Source organism: Girardinichthys multiradiatus, chromosome 23 (assembly GCF_021462225.1).
Source record: "Girardinichthys multiradiatus isolate DD_20200921_A chromosome 23, DD_fGirMul_XY1, whole genome shotgun sequence".
Lineage (NCBI taxonomy): Eukaryota > Metazoa > Chordata > Actinopteri > Cyprinodontiformes > Goodeidae > Girardinichthys > Girardinichthys multiradiatus.
Genome location: NC_061815.1, coordinates 5,238,502 through 5,258,591, shown reverse-complemented (window position 1 = coordinate 5,258,591; position 20,090 = coordinate 5,238,502). Strand labels below are relative to the sequence as shown.

Here is a 20,090-nt window from a genome sequence, read left to right as displayed (position 1 = left end):
TGTTACCATCTAACAGTTGGTTCAGTAGCTTACACACAAAGAAGGAGCATGAGAGGAGAGAGCTAACAGAAAGAGATGGAGTGACAAATCTGTTCAACTTCATTTTACTTCTGTTTTAATCCTCAAGTTAAGAGGATTGAGAGGAAAATGTTGACGGCATCATGAGCGTAGATACATGCAGATGTTGCACACACACGCACTCACAAAGCCTATCTATTCTGTGTAACACACACTAATCCTCCCCGAGTCCATTGCTTGGTTCGCCATGCTGGGAGGATTCCACCTTGTAATTGTTTTATTTATTTTATTTGTACATTTGGGAAAATATTTGCTGATGTTCATGAAAATGAACATCCTCATGAAAGTGCAAAGTGACCTGTAATGTCTTAATAGAAGGGCAGAGGCTGGTTCTGCAAAGTGACGAGTGAGCAGACATTTGTCACAATGGTTTTGACAGTGGGTGGGTTAGAAGGTGGGTGTTGGGTGTGTGGGGCTTTAAGAACTGGGCTTTGAGGGAAGAAGGAGCTGGAGAAGAGAAAGGACCCATCTGTTCATGCCGTGGATGATAAAAACAGTGTGAGAGAGGGTCACATACGAAGAAGATGCAGGAAGGTGAGCATGAGAACCATTTCTTTAGCTTTTTAGCTTGTTTTGTGCTGTTTGCAGCCTCTAATGGTTGCAGTTTGGTGCCTCCCTGAGAAACTAGTTTATATCTGGTGACAGCTTCATGTTTCTGAAAGATATGGGCTGTGTGATGTGAGATTACAGTGGCAGATGGTGACAATATTGTTAGTGTCCGGGCTGATAGACATAGAATCACTGTACAGCTGATTTACAGTGGATGTGTGACTGCATCCTTTGCCGGACCATCTCTTTCACCTTTACTATCTCAACTATCTCAACTTATTTTAACCAGACAGTAAAAACGAATTCAAGACATGTTATTCTAAGCATTGTAAGGCTGCGATGTACTACTGGTGGTACTTGGATTGCCTTCAGTGGTATGCTGAAGAAATTTTGGTATCGATTGTTTGCAAGTTAAAAAAAAACAATGAATTACCTAAAACAGTCAAAAACATGAACATTTCAAGCACATTAATCTATGCTTTATCTGAAACTTCCCAAAAGAGAAGGGCTGTGAAGAACGGAGCAGATAATGATCCAGGAACGAGTGCTGGTCATGTTTATAGTTGGATTTCTGTCTTCTATCTTGGACCGTTTTTTTAATACTTCCAACTTAAAACTCAGAAATTTCAACTTTCCATTGAAAATGGAATGTTTAATTAAGCCAAATCTTTTAACCGAGCATGCAGTACCAACAGATACTTTTATTGTAGTATTTACAGAGGTGGTACATGGTGCAAAATGTATAAGAACCCCTGGTTTAATGAACTAAAATGTGTTAAAAGAACAATTTCTATAACATTGCTAAAAAAAAACTCCAAATGTTTGATTGCAGTTAATATTTCTCTGCAGAGTTTTAAACCTCAGTGTAAGAACAGTTGTGGTAAATATTAGCATGATTAGAATCACTTCTGTTACTTGGGGCTGCTGTGGCTGAGTGGGGAAGAGTTGCTGTGGGACAATAAGGAAGTTATGAGTATGAGACTAGTGACCCCTCTACACGTTGAAGTGAACTCTATGCTATCTACCAATACATTGCATGGGTGTGTGTGTGAAGAGGTGACTTGGAGTGTAGTGTGGTTGGTAAGACTAGAAAAGCACCTTACAGTTTCAAATATGATCAGGTACAGCACCAAATTCTTCTCTCCGTCTCTCCTGTGCAGAATGATGAATACTGCACTGTTTTAAAAAACCTGACCTAACCCTGGCAGATGTTTTATGTCCCTGAGTTTGTAAAATGTCTAAAAAAGCACTTTGTACTAATTTGCAACATGTTGTTCTGCAGTAGTCTTTGATGAATCATAAATGCAGCTTGAACTACCAAGCTTGTCTTCAGTTTACAGCAGTACAGCTCTTTGTATCGTGACCTTGTTTGAGCGAGAATGTCGGCTGGTTTTTGACTCTTCTCTTTTTTTGGCTTTGGACTCATTTTCTCAATGCTGCATCCGTCTCCATTCATCTTCTTTACCCCCCTCCCATCCTTTCTCAAATGGCGAACCCTCTAACTTAATTAAATGAAGCATCTTCTGCCTGACACGGGCACACACACTCCCCCTCGACAGCGGCCTGTAGAACAGTCTGCAGCACCCTCCCCTCCGCACTCTATGCTAACTCCCTTCCATCTTCTGATTGCATCTGCTCCATTGTCTCCCCAGTGGGAATACAGTACAAATGTTTACAAAAAGCTTCTTTCACTCACAGCATTCACTCAATTATGGTGGTGTGACATTGTGATGTGAAACTGTTCTAGCTGATTTGTGCAGAGAAAATCTGAAGCGAAGACATATAATATTTTGGAATAAGAGCAGAAGTGAAAGCATTTACTGTTTTTCAGGAGCTTTTTTTCTTGTCTTTTTAGCAGAGTGGAGCCATCTGAAAGGTGCTTCCTCTTTATCAGAATGGGCAAAACTGAAAAAAGACAGGGCTAAGGGAAGGGGTGTGTGTTGTTGGGCACATGATCAGACGTGAGACTTGTCATGAAGGGGTCCAAAGATGAAAGGAATGGTTGAGCAGTCTCCTCATGTACGATTTGCTCTGTTTCACATAATATATATAGTAAAGTAGGATTATGTTATCTAGTGCTACAGTCACATGAGAAAGTATTCTTCCATGTTCAAAAAAGTGCACTAAATGTATGCAATGATATGAAAATTCAATACGGAATTAGAAGAAACGTTTATCTTAATAAGAAGGCTCAACCCCCATGGTGCTGAGGTGGACAGAGGGAACAGGAAGGAAAAAGACCTGAGGGAGCGGGAGGGTGTGTTAATATGGAGGACAGGTAAGGTGGGGCAAGGTTGTGGATGGCCTTGAATGTAATAAGTAGCTTAAATTGAATTGATTTGATGGGAACCAGTGTAGCTGGCAATATGGTAGTGATGTGGTGGAAGGAGGTGGTTTGGGTAAAGATACAGGCGGTAGAGTTCTGAACCATTTGAAGTTTATGGAGGGATTTTTGTGAAAGACCGTAGAGCAGAGCATTGCAATAGTTAAGACGGGAGGTAACCAGCCTATGAATGAGGACAGAAGTGGAGTGGGGGCTGAGGGAAGGACAAAGGCGGTTTATGGAACGAAGGTGGAAATAAGCAGTCCGGATAATATTATTATTATGAGATTGAAAAGAGAGTGTGCTGTCGAGGATGATAGCATTAGTGTTTGTTTTTGTTTCTTCTTGGGTTGGCTCTGGTTGACAGGCTCGTTAGGACCAGGTAGACCCCTCTTTTGTCTGTGGCCACCTCTCCGGTTGGGGACGGGGGTCGTTTGGGACTGGGGTCGGAGTGGGGGGTCGGGGTCTGGGCCGGGGCCTATTTCCTCCCCGCCACACTACCTGCCGTTGGTTGGTGTCTCTGCCCGCTGGTGTATTGGCGGTTCTCGGTGTCTGAGGCTGGGTGCTTTGGTGTGTGCCGGCTCACTCCAGGTGGCTGCTTGCAAGGGCCTGGGCCTCCTGGTTCTGTCGGGCCTCTGCTTGGGGAGTGATGTGCCCCAGGGTCTCAGGTCTCTGGGTCCATAACTGGATATCCATAGCTGCTCTGGCGTAGACGGCTCCCAGCAGGGCCTGTGGGCTCGTTGCTGCAGCTCCCTGGGGCTGGGTGGTTCCCCTGGGGCTCCCCTCTGCAGGGGTTGCGATAGTCTCGCGGCAGTGGTCTCCCAGAGTTCCTGTGCTCTAGGGGGGCCTTTGGATGTCTGTGGCTGAGATCTCCTCCATGTCTGTCTCGGGTCCAGGGTGGCAGGTCTGTAGCTCCTCACACTTGATATTGCATATATTTATGGAGAAACCTTACACACACAAGCATGCTCACATTTACACTCACAGGTGTTTGGATTAAGGTATTGATATAGATGATATATATTGAGCCGGAGTTACCACTACATACATCTTGCATTCATTAGTACCGTGTTCTTGGTAAGGATGTTGTTACATATGTCTCTGCAGGTGTAGAAGCAGTCAGCTAGGGTGTTACCTTGTATTCTCTTCACCCTCTATTCTTGTCTCCTTCTCTCCCTTTTTGCCCCACTTCTCTCTTTCTTGCTTCATTTTTTTCTTTTTTGTTTCTGTGTCCATAGCGATTGTGATAATCCCAAAGCAGTTTCCAATGAAGCTTCTTTGATAAATATCAAGCAGAGCATTAAAGTGTTACCTGCAATGCTCCACTTGTGAAAGTAAATCTGTTGGGCTTCTTCTTGGCACTCAGACAACAATTCTGAGTACTGAATATTACTCTGCTGGGCAGGACACGGTAAAAAAAAAAGAAGAGAATGAGGTGGAGTGGAGAAAGTGTTTTTCTTTGTTCCACAACATCCCGGGGATTCCAGCTGTGACTCCTCTCAGGGCTGCGCTAAGTGTAGGTTAACAAACTGTATTTAAAGGCGCATACCAGCATCTTTGTGTACAGTCCGGAGTCCATTTTTGTATCTATGTTTTTATGCATGGCTGGGGCACCACACAAAGATATTTAGATATTTAAGTATCAGTCTGACTAAGGTTATTCAAACTAAACAATTATATCAGATGAAAAGGTAAATCATTGTTGTAAATCCTTATAGAAGCATGATAAATGCTGGGGTAAGTTTGGGCTAGGAAACACCTTGATTTTGTTGTAATAGTTTCAAGATTTCTTGATTACACTTTGAGATTTCTTTAAATGGGATGCTATGGAAAGGTTCTGAACAGTCACATTACTGCCTGCAGTAGATGAAGCTCAGAGCTGTCTTACTTTGGTGTTATTGGGTCTCACTGTATCTTTTACAGCTAATGCTTCTTCAAGGCTATTTAGGGTTGTGACGCCATCAGATAAATATCTCATCCCTCAAACATTTAAGAAAATCAATTGTAAGTATATATTTTGTTGGGACCCACAGACATGGATTGCAACATGAAAACGCCAGTACAGACTTTTCTGGAACTTTCCATATAAATTGCATTTAACCTACTTCCAACATTTTTTTTGGGGGGGGGGGCCTCCCTCCCAATGGTCCAATGGTCCAATCTCTTCCACACGGCCTCCAGAGGGACCGGACAGGGGGGACACAGCGCGCTAATGTCTCTTTGCTGGCAAACAGACATAACTCTTCAACTGGATCCAAGGGTGTCATACGATCATCGATCATATGCACAAGTTAAGTACGAATGAAATACTCTATGTGTATACGGTATTCATTCAGGAACGAGAATAATTAAGGTATAAGCATTGCCTGATTTTCTCTCTGAGGCCTGCAGAAGCAAACTGCATTCCAGAGAATTCCCTGCAGAGACGCAGTCTCTACGAAAGTCAAGCCACGGTTGTACCTTAATTATCCCGTTCATGAATGAATACCAGATACACAAACAGCAATTCATTCCTACCTAACTTAATGCATATGATCGTGTGATCGTATGACCTCTTGGATCCAGTTTAAAGAGTTATGTCTGTTTGCCAGCAAAGAGACATTAGCGCACTGTGTCCCTCTGTCCAGTTCCTCTGGGGACCTGCGTGGAAGAGGTCAGTTTGTTGCAAAAGCGGGGTTTTTATTCGGACAGTGACGTCACGGGAAGTCCGCTGTTATTCCCTGTTTCTGGCTGTGCTGGAAATAGGTTAATGCGATTTATTTTGGAAGTTCCATAAAAGTTCTTACTGGTCTTTCATTTTGTAACCCATGGCTGGGGTCCCAACACCTGTTATTTTAGGCGGACGGGCATTTTGTGGTAGTTTTACAGCTCGTCCATCCTCTTTCTATCTTTAGATGATGGATTGAACAGAGCTCTGTGACATGTTTAAAGCTGGAGATATTGTTGAAGAACCCAACCCTGCTTTAAACCTCTCCAAAACTGTCTTCCTGACCAGTCTGCTGTGTTCTCTGATGTACACTATCCAGAAACTGAGGCCAGAAACAGAACTACACACAGGTGGACTGTGTTTACTAACTGGGTGACATCTAAAGGCCGCTGGTTGCATTGGAATTTGTTCAAAGTAAAGGGGGCTTAACACAAATGCATGCAATGGTAAATCGTCCGCACTTGTATAGCGCTTTATCAAGTCCCCAGAGACCCCAAAGCACTTTATACTACAATCAGTCATCCATTCATACACACATTCACACACTGACAGTAGTGAGCTACATAGTAGCCACAGCTGCCCTGGGGCAGACTAACAGTAGCAAGGCTGCCATACATAGGCGCCACCGAGCCCTCTGACCATCATCAGCAGATAAGGAGGGTGAAGTGTCTTGCCACAGTCGCCCCCTGTTGATTTCTATTCAAACAAAAAGACCCATTTGGACCATGTATAATTCTCCTACTCTACAATTCTGTTCTACTTTATGGTGGTATTTCAAGTAAACAAATCCCACTTTGAAGTTTTTGTTTAGAACATGAACTGAATATGTTCAAGGGGTATGAATACTTTTGCAAGGCAGTGTAAGTCCACATGTTAACATGTTGCAATATAAGAAGATTTATTTTATTTTATTTTATTTAAGTAATATAGGTGAAGGATAAACTTCCTTCTGTCTGACATTAATCCTACAGTTACTTTGTTTCACACCAGGGATGGAGGTCCGGTTCCCAATCCAGATGTTTCTTCCTATCCACTGAGAGCGAGCACTGAGATTTGCTTTACAAAAACATGAAACCAAGATGAAAATGTGGATTATTATCCTGTGCCTGAGCAACGGATGGATGCAGAGAACTTCTGCTGCTAGTGTGACCCCAACACCCTCCTCTCAACCAGCAACACCCACAGAGGATGAGAGCACCCAGCTGGTGGTAAAACAGATATAGTTTTTATTAAATAATACACAATCTGTGAACTTATGTTGCATTATTTTGATACCGTTGTGGAGTTGCACCAGCACAGAGCGGAAACACATCTTGGTTGGTAGAAGTCCAACATTCAGGGCAATTCTATTTGTTTTCAGACTGCTTTTTACAAAAAGCATGCTATTCACAAAGACTGACTTACAGTACCTACAAATCCATTAGAAAAGGCAACTCATGGTGCGACGCTGGTGTTGTAGGGGTTAAGTGCGTGACCATGTGTGGAAGCTATAGTCCTTAATGCGGCTGTCCCGGGTTCAAGTCCCTGACCTGACAACTTTTGCCAAATGTCTCCCCCTCTCTTTGCCCTCTTTCCTGTCTCCCTTCTATCAAAAAATGAAAAATAAAGGCCTCTAGTGCCGCAAAAAAAATATTTAAAAAGAAAAGGCAACTCATTAAGGTAAAAAGTAACCTGGGCATCATTTGCCCAAAACAAGATTTGTTTTTCAAAAATATATGACTTTAAATTGACGTCTCTTGCACTGATATTTTCCACATTAAACGTTAAACGTTATACAATATTAACTCTATCTAGTACTAACAAGCCATGGTCTCAGTGCTGTGCCAAAGACTATGAACAAAGATTTATTATGAAAGGTGTTTTTAAATTACTGAGGCAGAAATAAGCCATGAAATATTAAAGAACACTTTTTTAAAGTGGCTGTTGCTTTTTGTAGGATTGGTTGATCAAGTATGGCTACCTGCCTCCATCAGACCCTTCCACTGGGCAGCTGCAGGCTTGGACAGCTGTCACTGACGCTGTCAAAGCCATGCAAATGTTTGCCGGCCTCAAAGACACTGGAGTTTTAGGTGAGGATGACACCCACTGTTGGGCCGACGGATGATCTGCTTCTCACATCTGAGGTTCAAATGGGAATGCATATTTCTGTGCTTGAACTGTTTAGATGAGGAAACAGTGGCACTGATGAAGAGCCCACGCTGCTCCCTTCCTGACCAAGATGGACCAACCAGGTTACTGGTCATCCAGCAGGGGAGGGAAATAAGGAGGAAGAGGAGAGCTGCCTCCATGTGGACCCGCAGGAACATTAACTGGAGGTAGGATGGTAATTCTTCAGAACTCTACTTACTCCGCCTCAGTGCAGGCTGCTGTTGATCATTCATATCATAAAATTAACAAAAATAGTAACTATCAAATTATTAGACAGTAGTGCTGCAACCATCTGGATCAACTTGATGTTGATTAGGTGTGAGGACATCTAAAGGTGCAGACTAAGGGCATGCAAGGTGTGGCTTGTGCTGCTGGGATGCATGGTTGCGTGTTTGACATCTAGCAGAAATGGTTGCTTTTACTAATAGGTTGTCGTTGGAGACTTTCTTACATGTTGAGTCTGTATTTCATGTTGCAGCCAAATGGGCCCCATCAGAACAGGATGGCTCAGGATATCAGAACCCATAGTTCAGACTGAATTTGACTGCTTTCGTAGAGTAGTACGTACAAACTGTGGCTGTGGTGAATTCCCAGCGGTTTGTGTGTCTCTATGGCTTTTGATAACTCATGTTGCTTCATAAGAAGAAACATGGAGCTCCTATATACGTTGCTTATTATATTCATTACAGCGCTGTTAAGGCGCTTCAATATGTAGAGGTGTACTGGTGCAGTGGATTTGCCAACATACATTTATATCAGCATTTATACATGTCAACATGACCTGAGATGTTTGTTTCATATTCATATTGTTTTCATATTTATTTGTTTGTTCTTGCCAAAAGGTCCCATCACATTTTGGCCTTTTTGTTAGATCATGTTTGATTTCTGTGGCTGGGTCACAGAAGCCTCACCAAGTACCTGAATCCTTACAACCTACTATTAAAATTCCAGTGAAACATCCTGTAAACTAAAGCCACTTCTTGATAAGTATTCTCCCCCTTCTCAGGTTGCATTCCTGCCCTTCCTCTTCACACCTGTCCAGGGAGATGATTCGTTCTCTGGTCTTCTATGCGCTAAGGGTCTGGGCAGAACCTACACCGCTGGAATTCCATGAGGTTGGCATATTTGTCTGATGGTGAATAGTAGCAGAATAACCTGTCCTAAAAAAAAGAAATCACCCCCTGGATTTTATGTAGCAAAAAAGCCTACAATTGGATGATTACTGCAAGTTTCAGCTGGTATGACACTGTTTATTTCTTACTGATGTACTGTCCAAAGACAATATTAATAAAAACCTGGAAAGATGGTAGGGAACCATCATCTTCGCAGAAGAAATATGATCAGAGAAAAATCTTGAATGATCAAGGACGGGAACACTTTTAAGTTTAGCGGAAACAAATCATAAAAAGCTACAGCAGAACTCCTGGCTTTGTTAAATAGTTAAAGGAATAGTATTTCCACGTGTACATGGAAGCCACATGCAATGGGAACCCAAAGGAATGGGTATAAACATCTGTGTAGTCTTAATAAAACCACAGATCAGTGATACTAATCGGAAAAAAGGCTTTTATTCGCCAAAAAGCATTAAGATTGGACTGTGGAGCATTGGTGGTCATGTAATCTTAGTCCAGATCTACCTAGTTCCAGAGTGATGAGTACACCAGGGTAAGGGGTGAGGTGCACGAAGGGATGCACCCATCAAGCTTAGCGTTTATCAGCCTGTGGTGGATCTCTCACCAGATGGCTGGAGCTAAATAGGACAATCCTAGAAGAAAACCTATAGAAGCTGTAAAGCAGAATTGATGTTTGCAGATGCTCTCTACCCAAGAGGAAAAATGAAAAATGTAGATGTGTTGACATTCTCCAAAACACTTCCAGCTGCTACTTCAGAGGAAATTTGTTCTATAAATTTCTGAGGCAAGGTGCCTGAATATAACTGCCACACATCAGATTTTTTTTTTACAAAACTTTTGAAAAACAAGGCTCAATTTCTTTTCTCTTCACAATTGTGTACTACCTTGTGTGGTTCCATCAAAAAAAAAAAAAGTCTAAAGGTTTCTGGTTGTAACATGACAAAATGTACAAAAAAGAGGGCATAGATAATTTTGCAAGGTGCTGTACTTGCAGAGACTGCTGCTGTTTTGTCTTTACACCTTATCCCCTTTTGCATCAAGGTGAGCAGCCCAGAGGCAGCTCACCTGCAGGTAGATTTTCTCCAAGGTTACCACGGTGATGGCTATCCCTTTGATGGAGCAGGTGGGGCAGTGGGTCATGCGTTTCTCCCTTCAGATCCTGCCAGGGCAGGAGGAGTCCATCTGGATGCAGAGGAGCAGTGGGCTTTCAGACAGCCAGGTAAAGCTGCATTTATTCATCAGATATCATTTCTTATTGGCAGTCACTGTTTAATGCATTTTATTTCCCCTTTTAACAGGCACTCTGATGTTTTGCAGAGTACATTGAAAAATAATGTCTGAATCCTTATTTATTTTACCGTGAAAAGTGAAGTAACATTAACAATAAACTTAGGCAGAACATTTCCTCCTATTCTAGGCATTATATGTTAAAGATCTCTAATAATAATTATTGCTCTTAGTTGTTTTCATTTTCAAATGTTTCTATGAGACAACACAAACTGATTGATTATTATAGTCCTGATATTTTAACATGTTCATGTTCTAATTCCCCTGTGTTGAGACCTCCTTGGAAAAGCTGACCTTTTTGGGACAGTAGTTACTTTATGTAAGAACTATATACCGCCATCAGAATGTCACACAGTTGCAGTAGTGGTTCTTGTGTGAATGGTACTTTGGACAAGCCCTTCGGCATGTGGCTCATATCCTTTCTTGTTTCCACAAATATGAGAAATGTGAAGAAATTTGTAGATTTAATGGAAACCAACAAACTGGACGCCAATGTCCGTGTCTTCAGCCTACAGGCATATAAAGCCATATCTTCTTACTGTGCCTTTACTATAGCAGGACAGGTTGGGACCTACTCCCCACTGTCTAAACATGTCATAATACCATAGAAAACTTTTTCTGGGCACAAATGACATAAATAATTGCACCACTGCACTTGTTAAAGATGTCAAGTGTCCAGTCATCACTGCATTAGCCTTAATTTGAAAAATAAATCACCATGATTCTTAAAGAAGGTACAGCTGAAGGTGATATTTGAAGAACGGTGATGTATTGTTTATGGACCTAATATTAGTTAGTTGGTAGTAGTTGGTTCAATTCTGTCCAACAGCACCATCTTGTTGGGTCATTAACCAGTTTCTGCTTGCACAGAAAGGTCAAAGAGAACCTACTCCACATCTACTATGTAATGTGTTGATTCCACTCCTGCTTGTCTGTGTACTTTCCTTTCCAGCTGATGAGGGTACTGACCTGTTCACAGTGTTGGTCCATGAGTTTGGCCATGCACTGGGCCTGGCTCACTCCTCATCTCGACACTCAGTGATGAGGCCATACTACCAAGGTCCTGTTGGGGACCCTCTGCACTACCGCCTGGGACAGCAAGATCTGGAGCACATCACTCAACTCTATGGTGAGACTCAAAGCAAAGACATGCCTTTATTATCTTTGATAGACATGGCAGCAATGTCCCTTAATGTTATTTTAAGGAAGCACATGATAGATCAATTGAACTGACATTATAGCCGGAATGCTAGATGGATTTAGTATTATCCTTGAATTATATCTGCATATTCATGCGGTCGAATAAAAAGACGCAAGGATTTAAACTATAGTAAATACTTGTGAACAGCTGAGAATACATTGGCTGATCTGACAGCTGCCGTGTTACTAATGAGAGCTGTTTGTTGTCATCTTTAACCTCTGCATTATGCTGCATTATGCTCATGTCAAAGCCTTGTATTGTAAAGCATTAGAGGATCAAAAGAAGGGAAGTGTCTCATGAAATGTATAACTGACTGCAACATTTCCTGTCCTAGAACATCCTGTAAGCTCTGCAGACAGACAGCTGTGTATTTGGACACAGCTGTCTGTCTGCTTGTTTTGTAGCTCAATGGTCCCTTCTTATCATAGCTGCATTGCTGCTTTAATTGTGTCTTCAGGAGGTGTTGACTGAAATTTAGGTCTGGTGTGTTTTATTTGAATCATACCATGCTCTGTGAGATAAACACAACTGAATAAAAGTTTAACACATCATGATTTCTACTCTAGGTAAAAGGAACCAGCTTTTGCCTACAGATGCTCCCCGTCTTACAGCAGAGCCTCAGCTGCACCACAGAGCTCACCGCCATCATCACAGACATGGGTACAACCTATAAAACAAGACAAACTAGGAGTTTATCTCAGCTTAGCGTCATGGAGTTGGATTTAGTGTGCACAATGCTTTTAATGTTTACATTTACAAATCTGCATAAGTTAGTTTCTCATGGTCTTTTCTGATGTTTAGTATTAGCACTGAGGTCAGAGGAAGATGTAAGTTCAAGCCCTAGGTTTGTATAAACCTAGTCAAGAAAAGCCACAGTGAGTTCACTGAAGTAGTTTTAGAAGTTTAGTTAAGTCTAAGGAGAATAGCTGTACAACTTCATTTCTGCTGCAAAAGGTTACTCCTGTGGTAAAAGGAAAGAAAACCCTCCAGGAATTATGACCCACATATCAGGACATTCAAAAAAATGGGCCAATCCGCACAATAGATTAATCTCAGGTTCCTGCTGAACAATGTTTTGATAAACTGCAGCAATAAACTCAGGGCCTGTCTCAGACTGCCCAATCCTCAGAAAGGTTTCCAGGAAAAACTCACTTCTCTCTAAAAAGAATACAGCAGCACACTTTTGGTTTTCCAAAATGCCTCTGATCAAGCCTTTTACAGATGAGACCAAAAGCGAGATGTTTTAGAGGAAACCAAACTATATAACCACGAACATCTGACACCAGCTGTCAAGCATGGTGGTGGATGGGTGATTACTTGGGCTTATGTTTCAGCTGCAAGAGCTGCATTCTCTTTAAATGGATCTATTACAGTGTCAATGAATAAATTCTTGCTCATTTATATGAATGTATACAATGTTGTAAAGAAGAGACTTGTTCCTGCTGCTTGGCTTTTCACATAGAAATGAATCATTTCTGAATAAACAGTTATTTAGTAAGAACATAGAAAACTATTTGACCTGTGTCTCATTTTGAGACCCCATCTTTGTCATAAAGAAAATCATCATTGATGTTTACTTTCATATTTATTAAAATATTATTTTTTTCTTAATTAATGCCACCAAATGAATCACTAGAATCCCTGGCTCTGTGTTTTTCTCCCTTCAGTCCTCCCATAGATCGCTGTAACACCAGTTTTGATGCTGTGGCAAATATCCGGGGAGAGACTTTCTTCTTCAAAGGTTTGAAAGCAGCTGTAGCTTCATCAGTGATATTGGAGATGATTAATAAATGTAACATGTTATTGTTCTTTTCAATAAGTTAACTGAGCTGGTAAGGAGCAGAGCATTTGTTGAGCTTGACTCGTTGATGATGCTAATGTACAGTAATGTTAGCAAACCAAATGTGGTTCAGAACACATGAATATCTAAGATGTTTGGCAGGTTGACAGGTTAATAAAGGGTATGGTTTTATTTTCAGCTGTGTTCAGGCTTATTGCAAATGATAATTCTATCTATTTTATTGTGTAAAATTGAAAAATATGTAACAAAGCATGAAAGAAAAACAAGCACAAGGCAGCAAGGAAAGCAACTAAATGTCATAGAAAGATTATGGTATTACATAAGGAACACCAAACATCATTGCATAATAAAATGACTATCCAAGGAAAAAGTAGTGATTGCAAGGTCTCTGGCTTCAATTTGAGTTTATTAAGTGAAGATTTACATAGTGATTTATCCAGTCAGGAAAAAAAAGTCAGGAGAAATGTTATCTGAGAGGCAATAGCTTGGATACCTTACAAATCAGAACCCTGCCAGCACTCTGTGACAAGTCCAGTCAGTTGGTAATTCACCAGAGGGATCCATGACAGTTTATAACAAAGATTCACTTTCAAAAAGCAAAATGTTTACCAGCATTCATGTAGACTTTATGTTTTTGCTCCAGTTCTGACCAGCATTATTACTCTAATGCCCCAGAGCTCCCATTACTCCCAACAACTGTCACCAAAACAGCCTGTTCTTAATCAGCGAGGCATGCAGTGATCATGTAAGTGTCACGGTTAACCACATAATCAATTGGTTTGATTCATGATGTTTTAACTACACTACAGTCAGAGCTCTGTCTGTCACACCATTCAGATGCTGTAAGTTCGTCTGCAGTTAGTTTCCCCGGTCTAAAAGTCACTTTAAGCTAATTAGCTATGCTACACAGTGATGGATTGAAGGGTAGTCAACAGATTGATTCGGTTGGACAGCAGCAGTGGTCAGATGCCCTCTCTTTATTTGGTTGTTCTGCTCAAATGACCTGTTGTTGCCATGGCATGACCCATCTTATGTTCCCATCATCTGGCTTGTTCTATCCTTTAAAGCGTTTAAAGTGTTTCAGAACGGGGTGGCAACAACAGTTTCAAACAGAGATAGTTTTTGATGGGTGTGGAGAAATCCTTTCTCTTCATTTATGCATTTTCAAAAAGCTCACACCTTTTTCCTGCATAGAGGATCTTAGGAGCGCTCACTCCATCTTTTCTGTGTTACAACTAAGAGACCATATGTCCATTTAACAGTATTCCTATTAGTAAGGTCTTTTTTTGTCAAGAAAACAATCTGATTTCTATTTGCAACATTTATTAGTCACTTATCTGCTTTGAAAAACAATGGTGGCTGCCATTGTAAACATGATGATAGCTGGTCCTGTGACAGGCTAAACTTTAGCTGTATTTAAAGGGTAACTGGAATATGAGGGCCTAAAATCTGGTGTGTTAGTAGAAACATAAAAGGTTAGTAACAAACCAATCATGCAGGAAATCACCAGGCATCGGCTGTCTGTCACTGCCTGTCATGTATGTCTCTATAAACCCTGGTCTTCAGTTTGCCTTGAATGCTAATGATAAAACTGCCACCTATTTAGTAAACTGCTGAGCTGCACATGGTGCATTCAATGACAAAATTGTAGAGGGAAAAGAGATATATCAAAATGGGGGAAACTGTTATTTCTGAGTATTTCCAGTTTTATAAGTTCTAAAATAATCTAATTTGTGGGACCTTCTGCTTCCATCCTGCAGGTCTGACAGTATGGCGAGTAAACAGTGGAGGTTTGGTGTCAGGGCGCGGGGCTTCAGTCAGGAGGCTGTGGAGGGGTCTGCCCCCTAATCTACTGCATCTTGACGCTGTGCTGGAGAGACATTCAGATCATTCCATCATCTTTATCAGTGGTACATTGCACTATTTTAATATTCTTTATACCTGCGCAGTATTCTGTCCAGACCATGTTCCTGACAGTTGGATCACTGTGACGATGGCTGTTCCAGACCTGAAGGCTCCTTGCAAATTAGTGGTCCGTCTCTGGCCTGCATGGCCAAGCAGACTAGTCCTTCTGACAGTGAATGTATCATTACATGACATAGCTTTTCCCTTTACCTTGGATGCCACAAAAGTATTTGTGTTGTGGCATCCAACATCCAATAGTATTGTGTTAAGCAGGTTTAACATTTGGAGGAGTGAATCACACTGAATCTAAAAACATGTCATGTCTATATGCTCACATTTACAAAGTGGAAGTGCCTTTCCGTGCACTAAAACCAACATTGTGTTCTGTTTTAAGCACGTGTTCTGTTCTAGACCAACACAGCATGGTGCAAAGTTGTGAAGTCTTCTAGGATTTGTCTCCACCAGCCTTGCATATCTAGACACTGGATCTTTTGCCCATTCTTCTTTGCGTAATAGTTCAAGTTCAGTCAGACTGGATGGAGAGATCTTTGAACATCGAGTTTAATGTCTTGACACGACTTTGACTTGGCCATTCAACACATGAATTAGCTTTGATCTAAACCATGTAGATCTAAACTGTATGTTTAGGGTGATTTGCCTCGCTGGAAGGCGAACCGTTGCCCCAGTGTCAAGTCTTCTGTACCCTTGTCCTGGAATGTCCTGTATTTAGCTTTCTTTAAACAATGACCCTCTTGGACAAAGGCCAGGATAGAGGAGTACATGGCTAATAGTTATCCTGTCAATAGAATTTCCCACCTGAGCAGTGAAACTCTGAAGCTCCTCTAGAGTTGCCATGAGCCTTGGCTGCTTATCTGAATAATGATCTCCTTAAACAGGCTGTCAGGATAAGTGGACTGCCATGTCTTGATAGGCTTGCGTGCTTTAGAGTCTCCACAACTTTCTCCCTGACCTGTCTGCTGTGTTCCTTGATCTTCATGATGCTGTTTGTTCTTTAATGTTCCCTAAGAAACCTCTGAGGCCTTTAGAGAACAGCTAGTTTTATACTCAGATAAATTTACACACAGGTGAACTCTGTTTACCAAGCAGGTGACTTGTGAAGGCAGTTTGCTCATATTAAATTTTATTTAGGGGTGTTAGATTTAAAAGGGTCTGAATACAAATGTAAGCCACACTTTTCAAGTTTTATTTGACAAAAATTTCAACAATCAAAATAATCATTTTCCCTCTGCTTCAGCATTAAGCAAAACTTTGTTTTGGCCTAAGACAGGGGTTGTGACCTTTACATCCAAAGGGCCATTGTTGCCCTCAGTCCAGCTAAGTTAAAGAATTTTTTATAAATATCTACTAGAGGAAATTTGTTGTCATGTTTAGACAACACAAGAACCATAATTTTATTTCTGTTTTCAGGTTTTACGATAAAGTAAACGTAAAACTTTTGCAAAAAGAGGATACATACATTTACTTCAATTGGATGTTGATATTTGTGGAAAATGATGTAAAAAAGATTTAGCGCACATAGTTTCCAACTTAATGACAAAAAAAATAAATCTTGAAAAAATAATCCTGGTTATTCAATGAAAAAAACTGGAAAACTGCTAAAACGTACATGTGTGAAAATCTATATTTAACAACATTAGTTGGTTCTATCATTTGAAGGCAAAGTTATTAGGATATAATGTGAAAGGTCCAAAGAGCCTCTTGTGGCTTTGGAGTCGCAGGTTGCAGACCCCTGATCTAACACATTATGTCTTAATAACATTTACTGACGTTTGTGGTTGTAATGTGACAAAATGGTAAAAAGTTCAGGGGGCTATGAATATTTCCGCTACTTCACCTACCTTACCTGCTCAGTATATGTGTCACTGCAGGCTCCCACTTCTGGCTGTTCAGGGACCTGGCCCTGCAGGAAGGCTACCCTCAGCCCCTGACTGCTCTCCAGATGGGGGTAAGCGTGGCTGGAGAAGTCTTTGATGATAACAACGAGGATAAGGAAACGTCGGAATCAGGAAAGTGGGGTCTGGTGTGGGATCCAGAGGAGGGACCTGTGTGGGGAAAAATTGAAGACTTAGAGGAAGAGAAGCAAGAAGACAAGTGGAGTCAGCTTCTTAAGGAAGGGGTCAGCGGCATCACCACCGACAATGAAGGTGAGGATTCGAATCTTTGAATACGAATTTTCTTGGGACCTGTTGGAACCTCTATTTTCATATTAACTATGTATAAAATCAATTAAAATCTTAGTTAAGAACAAAAATTTGAAACGATAATTGTGTTTTTTAGTTTGGAACTGGTGAGGTCATAAGTGTAGCTGTGTCCTGGTTATCTTAGCAGTATGTTTCTTCTCCCACTTTCAGGTTCTGTTTACCTCTTCAGAGGAGATTCCTTCTGGAAGTTCTTGTTTCCAGGCTCTACACCACAGGAGGGATACCCACGATCCTCTGCTGCAGAATGGTTGGACTGCGCTGACTCCTTTTCCCCGCCTGGAGTGGACGACTTCTCTCTGTCTCTGTCTCCTCCTGCAGGAAGACAAGAGCTACGGGAAACACGGAGGGAGGACGGACAAGATGGTGACGCAGGAGGGAGCATGAGGGACAGACATCGGTACCAACCTAAATACGGACAGGACAGTGGGTCACACATATGGACACAGTGCACATGTCAAAATAAAGCACTAGGTGGCAGCAAAGCATCTCTGATTAGGGTTTGTCTGCTAGTGGTGTGGTCACTGTTGGCTGTTTGAGGATACTTTAGTAAACATTTTATCAGAAAGTGTTTGAATGACTGTAGCAGAGTGCAGGATAAACCCTTCCTGCAGCCATAAAGTTGTAGATTTAGTCCAGGTTATGTGAACTCTAGCATGTCTATACATACCTGTCCTCATCTTATGTGTATTTGCCAGATTAAGTTTGCAACATCCCTCCATCAATTGTCTTTCTCTTATCTAATAACTGTTGATGGAGGTAGTATATCCAGGGAGAAACCCATTCCTTTCACCAGCAGCAGCCTCCAGCTAGTTGTAGAAGATCCCAAGACATTCCTAGGTCAGAATGGAAATGTATTCTCTGTGCTCAGTTCTGAGTCTCTCAGCTTTCATTTTTTACAGCATGCATAACCACACAAGCCATGTTTTCTGCAGCAGTATGTGGTAATAGGGTCACTTTTGTAGCTATCCTGTTTTTGTATAAGCAGATTAAAAGCCATGCCAGCTTTCTCGTTTTAAAGTCAAGCTTTTGTGTGCCCTAGTTTTGGACTGTGCTAAGCCTGCCTTTTTGTGAGGATCTCAAGGTCTAGTCATGGACAGAAAGGTGTCTGGTTTGGAAACATTGGTAACTTTTTGCAGATGATTAATTTCTGTTGGCATCTTCAAGCCATGAACCTCAGCACTCAGTGAAGCAATCTGCAGAAGAGGATGAGATGTGCCAGCTCCTCTAAGTCTGAGGCCCCCAGACTCAACTGGAAAATGGCTGAATGCTCCCTCTTGGTTGGGCATGAGGCAGATGAAGTCTAGAGTCTTTTCATCTTATTCAAGAGTGATGGCAGGATGAAGCAGGAGATGGAAAGATAAATTATGGTTTCCTCTTAAGTGATAAAGGTGGTTCTCCTGTCTCAGGTGGTGAGGAAGCAGCTAAGCAGAAATGTTGAAGCTCCAGATTTTCTAGTTCTACATTCTATTCCTCACATATGGTCATTGCCATGCCAGCTTGTGTTTTGAGTTCTTGAGTTTGTGTTTTTGGTTAATTACCTGGTCTAGTCCTTTGTTTTCTGTCTCCCTGCACCTCAAGCCCACACCTGATTGTCTGGTCGCGTGTGTCAATGGTTCTCCTTGCTGTTCAGTTTTGTTTAAGCCCATTTGTTTACTTTGTTCCCTGCTGGTTCCTTGTGTTTATGTGTGATCACTTGCTACCCTGTCTGTGTCCTGGCATGAACATTAAAGACTCGTCTTACCTTCTCTGCACTTTGGTCTGACCCAAAACAGTCATGAGATATGCATCAATACTTCAACTACAACCCCAAATCCCTGATGAGTTGAAGAGGAGACGCCGTGGATGCAGAGCAGGAGATAAGAGAAGAGAGAGAAGGAGGAAGTTCAAACCATCTCTTCCGTCGATTATGATGGGCAATGTGAGATCGTTGGGAAACAGGTTGGATGAACTCCAAGCTCTACAAAGGACCCAGCCAGAGTACCGGGCATGCAGTATCATCTGTTTTACTGAGACATGGCTGCAGGATCATATCCCCGACTCCAGCGTCTCTCTGCTGGGCTTTTTAACCATACGAGCAGACAGAGATTTAAAGAGGAGCGGCAAATGTAAAGGAGGTGGACTGGCAGTACTTGTGAACAACAGATGGTGTAATCCAGGACATGTTACTGTGAAGTGTCAACTCTGCAGTAAAGATATTGAACTGTTGGCAGTAAGTTTTCGTCCATATTATTTACCCAGAGAGTTCACCAGTGTTATTTTGGCAACAGTTTACGTTCCACCTTCCGCTGTTGCCGACACTGCATGTGATGCCATCAGCTCAGTTGTTGCTAAGCTACAGACACAAAACCCCAATGCTTTTGTGGCAATTTCTGGTGATTTTAACCATGCTTCACTCTCTGCTACACTTCCAACATTTCAACAGTTTGTCAGCTGCTCTACCAGAGAAAACAAAACAATGGTTTTTGTTTTATGCAAATGTCAAGGACTCATACATCTCTATAGCAAGACCTCCGCTAGGCAAATCAGATCACAATCTTGTTTTTCTCTGCTCGAAATATAAGCCCCTTGTTCAGAGGCAACCTGTAATAAAGAGGACTGTGAGAAAATGGTCACAGGAAGCTGAAGAAGCTCTGCAAGGTTGCTTTGAGGCTACAGACTGGGACGCACTGTGCCGGCCACATGAAGAGGACATCAATGCCATGACTGAGTGTGTAACCGACTATATAAACTTCTGTG

The 20,090-nt window shown here is 41.7% G+C and overlaps 1 protein-coding gene across 1 annotated transcript; it reads left to right on the top strand.

Moving 5' to 3' along the window:
* Positions 1–426: 426 nt before the first annotated feature.
* Positions 427–18,376, top strand: mmp17b (matrix metallopeptidase 17b). The gene is made up of 12 exons (XM_047353978.1): positions 427–612; positions 6,648–6,865; positions 7,594–7,726; positions 7,822–7,972; positions 8,812–8,920; positions 9,980–10,157; positions 11,178–11,354; positions 11,993–12,086; positions 13,094–13,167; positions 14,988–15,137; positions 17,022–17,297; positions 17,505–18,376. Exons 2-12 carry the CDS (start codon positions 6,737–6,739, stop codon positions 17,888–17,890), a joined length of 1,857 nt encoding a protein of 618 aa, XP_047209934.1. The 5' UTR covers positions 427–612; positions 6,648–6,736; the 3' UTR covers positions 17,891–18,376.
* The last annotated feature ends 1,714 nt before the right edge of the window (positions 18,377–20,090 follow it).

What these genes read in the sequence shown, in the direction of transcription:
- mmp17b (XM_047353978.1), top strand. Translation starts at nt 6,737, where the DNA reads ATGAAAATGTGGATTATTATCCTGTGCCTGAGCAACGGATGGATGCAG. An exon ending in ATGAGAGCACCCAGCTGGTG is followed by an intron (nt 6,866 to 7,593) that starts GTAAAACAGATA and finishes TGCTTTTTGTAG; the next exon opens with GATTGGTTGATCAAGTATGG. An exon ending in CATCACCACCGACAATGAAG is followed by an intron (nt 17,298 to 17,504) that starts GTGAGGATTCGA and finishes TCCCACTTTCAG; the next exon opens with GTTCTGTTTACCTCTTCAGA.